The sequence below is a fragment of the Gigantopelta aegis genome, chromosome 9, assembly GCF_016097555.1.
Source record: "Gigantopelta aegis isolate Gae_Host chromosome 9, Gae_host_genome, whole genome shotgun sequence".
Classification (NCBI taxonomy): domain Eukaryota; kingdom Metazoa; phylum Mollusca; class Gastropoda; order Neomphalida; family Peltospiridae; genus Gigantopelta; species Gigantopelta aegis.
The window spans coordinates 71,005,590-71,012,054 of NC_054707.1; the positions used below are offsets into that span (position 1 = coordinate 71,005,590).

General features: G+C 37.6%; 1 protein-coding gene across 3 annotated transcripts; it reads left to right on the forward strand.

Moving 5' to 3' along the window:
* The first annotated feature begins 944 nt into the window (after nt 1-944).
* On the forward strand, nt 945-4,108 carry LOC121381178 (zinc finger protein 616-like). 3 transcript variants are annotated; one of them, XM_041510354.1, is made up of 2 exons: nt 945-993; nt 3,019-4,108. In XM_041510354.1, exon 2 carries the CDS (start codon nt 3,199-3,201, stop codon nt 3,958-3,960), a length of 762 nt encoding a protein of 253 aa, XP_041366288.1. In that variant the 5' UTR covers nt 945-993; nt 3,019-3,198; the 3' UTR covers nt 3,961-4,108. The 3 variants fall into 3 exon arrangements, with proteins under 3 accessions (XP_041366288.1, XP_041366287.1, XP_041366289.1); XM_041510353.1 differs by lacking the exon at nt 945-993 and adding an exon at nt 2,045-2,091; XM_041510355.1 differs by lacking the exon at nt 945-993 and adding an exon at nt 2,543-2,559.
* The last annotated feature ends 2,357 nt before the right edge of the window (nt 4,109-6,465 follow it).

Sequence of the window (6,465 nt, forward strand, 5' to 3'; positions counted from 1 at the left end):
TACATACATACATACATACATACATACATACATACATACATACATACATACATACATGTATGTGCTATCCTGTCGGTGGGATGGTGCATATAAAAGATCCCTTGCTATTAATGGAAAAATGTACCGGGTTTTCTCTCTAACACTGATACAATTAACAAATATTTGACATCCAATAGCCGATGATGAATGAATCAATGTGCTCTAGTGGTGTCGTTAAACAAAAACGTTTTGGGTGATTGTCGGGCACTTGTCGCATTATCGTATGAGACAGTCCAAATGTCCGTCTAGCTCTCTTACAGTCAAGAGTACTCGGGCTAGGTGAGCACAATCTGTAGTGAAGGGGGCGGTCTCTTGTGGGGGGGGGGGGGTGCAGGCACAAGCCTCCACTATTCACCGCCCGCCCCTGTTCCTACTGTCTTGGTTTCATTTAATGATACAGGTGCGATATAATTGTACTTCCCATTCTTAGACAATAAAATTATGTGAATCCTACTCGTTGGGGTGAGTTGGTAGGAGGCGAGCTGGTTTTGGAGCGAGTTGACCAGCATTCACTGCCACCGAATCATAGTCACTTCGTACCCAAGTCATATCGTACCATCCATTTCGTACCATACTGCCTGGTCATTTCGTACCCTAGTCATTTCCTACCCTAAAATACTGTCGGAAATAGAATAAAAATTATTTTCGTCGATTATTTCTTACATATTAAACTGACAAGTAAATATTTATAACAGTAGTCTGCTGTTTGACTGTGATTATTTCATGGCAGACAGCTACGAAGTGGCAACTATTTGACTAAAGTGACAGGGGAGAGCATGTAGTTTGTAAACCTGTGTAACTTGTTGACATTGAAGACTTGTTTGTGGTAATTCCGGCCCATGCAGAAGTAGTGCTTTTTGTGTAAAATGGCTGTACTCCGGTCAAGTTTAGAGGGTGTGTTTGTTGTTTGTTGCTGGGAGAAAGAGCTGGACAACAGGGGTTGTCCTTTTCAGGGTATGTACATACAAAAATCCACGGGCCTGCTGATATTAATAAAAATGTTACAGCCACTAAGGCTATATAGAAACATATAGCGAAATTAATTGTGGTCTGTGGCCATATTGTAACAGCAATGAAATTGACACGTTGACCAAATTTGTTATAATCTGTTCCAATAAAGTGCACAAATCACTGTTTACTGACATCTTTCTTTTAATTTCAAGAGAAACACCACCTTGTACATGAATAATTTTTATTCTATTTCCGACAGTACTATAGTCATTTCGTACCATTGTAAAGAGTTATTTCGTACCGCAGTCATTTCGTACCCTAGTAATTTCGTACCCTAGTCATTTTATACCAGTATATAGAAAACGAAACGACTATAGCATAAAAGCAGTGGGTTTTTTTCAAACTTTCTTTGGACAGTCAGAACACGTTATTGTGCAGCATATCGTTATTGATACCCATAATACCTGTCAACTGTTATTTCCATTTTACCTGACAAGTGCCGTACATATGGTATTTACTACTAACTGCCAACTTCGATTTTGTGTGAAATGGCTCCAGATAATTAGTCAAAAACAACAAAACAACATAATGGACCAAAAAAATATTATTTATTTATGAGGTCTTCTTTTCAAACTTTGGACAAGTTAAAATTTTGCATAAGGAAAACAAGTTATATGTACATGTATGCAGTCAGACTTCGTTACAGCTTGCAATAGCATAACCAAAAATTATACAATTTTAGTCTTTTGCTGATAAAATATCCCTTAAATTAACCACAAATTTGTAATTTAATGCTATTTTGTAAAAGATACTACCGGGGTGATTGTTATAAATTATTATGCCATGGTACGATATGACTTGAGTTATGGTACGAAATGACCAAGGTACGAAATGACTAGGGTACGAAATGACTTTTTGCAATGGTACGAAATGACCAGGGTACGAAATGATCAAGGTACGAAATGACTTTTTGCAATGGTACAAAATTACCAGGGTACGAAACGACGAAATAGGTACGAAATGACTATGGTACGAAATGACCATGATACGACGTAGCAACTCTGCCACCAGTCTATGTTAGTCGAAATGCAAGAGGTGGTTGTACGTCATGTTTATTTTGTTCTTCTGACTAATAATACGTTATTTAATTTATTTCATAAATCAAAGTGGTTGTATTTGTTTGTTTTGTTTTTTTAAATATTTATTATTATTATTAGTTTTTGCTTGTTGTGTCTGTAAATTGGTGTCACTAACGTAAATCAGCCAGCATAGTGAGCGAAATCGGAAACACATTAATCAATCAGGGCTTGACCTTAAGCGGAAGGCCGAAATAATTTGGCTCCTGAAATCTGGCACGGCTACCATACTCCCAAAACTGGTAGTCCCGTTTGCCACCTGTTAACTTGATTTACAATCACGACAGATTGTATATAATCATGATCATGTGTAGCCCTACAGGAAGAAACCCCCTTTCAATAATGTTCCGGTTAAATACGTAGTTGTTGATGTGGTACATTAGCTAGGACACTGATGTTAAATACAGTGTTTCTACCAGAAAGAAATGTTTGGGTATGACTACTATGAGACTATAGAAGTGAATGCAACCACAATCATGGGAGCATCCCCCAGAAAGAAAATTGGTTAAGTTTAGGGTTAGGGTTAAGAAAATCATACAGTAATGATAAAAGTAATTAATTTTGTCAAAAGGTTAATTAAGTTAAAAAAACCTAAAAAATCTGCAAAAATATTTGGGTATGGCACCATACCTGTTTTATGCTCTGGTAGAAACCCTGAAATAATATGTCCACGGTCGAAATAAATCCTGACAAATACAAAACATTAAAAGCGATATTTCTAAATATTTATCATTCTGCATTTTTAACATATAATAAATTAGCATACTAAACATTGTGATGTTGAGAAGATGGTGTCCATATCTGATAATACATGTAGTTGTTGGCACCACCTAGTGACCATAAGCATATCATAATTTCTACAGAATGTTTTTTTTCTTCTTTTTCTTTGCAGATTTAACTAATCACCGAAGAAGATTCATTTTCACAAAATTCTTTGAGTACCTAGAAGAATGTGTTGGCTAAATATTGTGCTGATTTAGCGACATGAAACTCAATGATTGCTTGTCTCATTTAATATAACTATCCAAAACTACAGTTAATAAAAAAAAAAAACCCAGCTAAGAAAGTTAATATGTCAGATGATGCTAACAAGCCTGGTATAAAAGATGAAATGTTTGTAAAAACACATCAAACCCCCAAACCTGATGTTATACATGTTCATGTAGCTGTATCGAAGAAGGTACATAACATTTCTATGCAGTCATCAAAATTGGAGGAATCTAATGTTGAGGATGAAACTGAAAGCAATGTAAATAATCGTGGAGTTGTTGAGAAGACATCAGATTCAGTGACACACTTGCAGTCTAAATCATATGCTGAAGCTGTGATTGTTAAGTCTGTTCAAGCAGTGTCCAGTTGCCATGACTCAAAACGACCAGATAGTACACAAGAACAGAAGTCTGAATGTTCATCAAAGAAGTCTTACTGTTGTCAGTGCAATGAGTGCCACAAAAAATTTGAGTCTTATGCGTTGTTTCACCTCCACAAACAGACTCATATGGGTCAACTTGTATGCAAGGTGTGTTTCAAAAGCTATCCAACATCTGAAGATCTCCTCGTCCATCGGAAATTTCATGTGCATGAGAAGAAATGCAGTATTTGTGGAAAGCAGTTCAGAACGATGAATAAATTGAAGATACACAATCGGGTGCATACTGGAGAGAAACCCTTTTCCTGTCGGTGCTGTGGGAAGAGATTTTCTGACCAGTCGAACCGCAACAGACATTACCGGTTTGCTCACACCGAAGAACGAGCTTTAGTGGAAAAACAGTACCTGGATGAATTCTCATCTCAGGTCAAGTCAAGTGGAATGTTTGCTTATAAGTTCATTTGATCCCAATGTCACACACAATGAATCCTGGGATTGATCCCCATTGGTGGACCCATTGGGCTATTTCTCGTTCCAGCCAGTGCTCCACAACTGGTGTAACAAAGGCAGTGGTATGTACTATCCTGTCTGGGATGGTGCATATAAAAGATCCTTTGCTGCTAATCGAAAAGAGTGGCCCATGAAGTGGCGACAGCGGGTTTCCTCTCTCAGTATCTATGTGGTCCTTAACCATATGTCTGACACCATATAACCGTAAATAAAATGTGTTGAGTGTGTCGTTAAATAAAACATTTCCTTCCTTCCACACAATGTATCAATTTTAATTCATTTTATGTGCCTGTGTTTGATGGTTCGTATTATGGTATGACACAGTCCATCTGTCCGTTTGTTGGTAAACTTTTAGTTTCTGGAGCAAATCTATCTTATTAATTCATATAGGATCATCAAACCTTGTATGCATATACAACATGGGATGGAGCTGTGTACCGTACAATAACTAGGTCACCATGACCTATTAATGCACATTAAAAGAAATCCTTGTTCAGGCCATATCTTTCTTATCAGTTCATGTAGGATCATCAAACCATGCATGCAAGTACAACTTAAAGGAATGCTAAAGCAAGGCTTTTGGACTGGTGTGCATATTCAACGATACATACCGCCGGAAGTTAGGTGTTAGGACGCTTAGGCATAGGCGGTTTGGCCGTAGGGGGAGCTAGGTTTGTCCGGGGGGGCTTCTGCCCCCCCCCCCCCCCCCCCATACTTTGGCCGGCCCCCGGTCTGCCACGCTAAGGTTCCCAATACCAGCGATGCACCTCCTTTAAATACTAAATACTTACTGTGAGGTGAACTCAAACTTTCCTACCAAACTCCCCTTCCTCCCCTAATAGGGTTAAAGTAAGTATAGACTATGAGACTGTTAATTTTGTTTTAATGAATTGGACCACCTGGTCAAAAAGAAAAGCGTCAAAAAGTTATGGTTAAGGTTTATTATATTAGAAATGCGCAATAAACATATTAAAGTCCCATTATAATTTTGGCTGTAATTTCAAAATTCCCCCCCCCCCCCCCCCCCCCCCCATATTTCTGTCCCGGACCAGTTCACTGGATATTCAGAGGATGGGCCCGGGATGGACATGCTTGAAACCCTAGTGGTATATGAGCATGTAAATAAATATTGGAATGGGAATGGTCGTTTTTACTCGAACGTATCCTACCAATATGCCTAATAATATGCTCTCATTTTTTTTTATTAAAAAAAAAAAAAAAAAAAAAAAATATATATAACTCCATTTCGTTATACTGATGCAAATTGAAATATATTTAGTTAAATAGTTTATTATACTATCAAGTCATTTATGTTGTTTTACAAGTCAGTTTGATGAAAGCAAAGCGCCTTGTCGTAAATTAGAGCATTTGTTTACACTGTGCATAATAGAGAAGTTGGACCTGAGCTGACGTCACTTCGCCTCAAGCTATACCACCGGACGTCACAAAAACGAAACAAAATGGCTGCCCCCAGTTAGCAGGAATAATCACGTTTTTTTATTAATTCTAAAATTACGCGTTTTTCATTTGTTAAAGTGTCGGTATGTCTTGGTGGTCCGGGTATGCATCTTTCCAACACATAAGGCTCTTGTTGGAGTTTAGTCTACCTTTAAGATAGCGGTGTGTCGTATACAATAACTAGGTCATCACAATATATTAGTGCAGATTAAAAGAAATCCTTGTCCAGATTAACGTAAATCCTTGCCCTTGTCCTTTATCTTCCTTGTCAATTCATGTAGGGTCATCAAACCTTGCATGTAAGTACAACTTGGTAGTGTGTACCATAACTCTGTCATTGTGACCTACTTTTCATATGTTACTGCATATGAAAGGAAATCCTTATCAATTGATATAACACTGTCAGTAATTTGTGTGGATCTCCATGAAACTCCTGATCGGTGTACTCTTCTGATTTATTTTCTTACTTTATTCAAGCACAGTTGCAGGTAGTACTAAACCAAATAACTTTAGCAGGGTCAAAGTTCGAGGTGCACCAAACTTTAACTTCTCTATCGAATATTTGGTGCACCTCAAACTTTTGATAGAGAAGTTAACACTACATGTCCTGTGACTGGTGATAACTGTTTGTGTGTTGGTTGTAAAAACATTAGTTTCATATGGACAAAAATGTATGCAATTTTATTTCATCTAATACCACTGTCAAGTAGTCGTGTGCTCGAAAGATGTGAAAAAAACAGTACTCAAATTTTGTGCGGAACTTGGGTAGTTATAGACGCTACCAATTATCTCTATAATGAGCAGCTTGACCCCCAATTTTATCTGATTCACTTCAAACACAGTAATTTACAAGGCACTTCCCTTTGATCAACCAGACTTGTATAACAACATTAATGACTTGATAATATAATACACTTTGCAGGCTGTTGGAGCAAACACGACCACTCATGATACCCAAGTGATAATATAATAAACTTTGCAGGCTGTTGGAGCAAACACGAC

Coding starts and splice junctions, on each gene's coding strand:
- LOC121381178 (XM_041510354.1), top strand. CDS start 3,199: ATGTCAGATGATGCTAACAAGCCTGGTATAAAAGATGAAATGTTTGTA.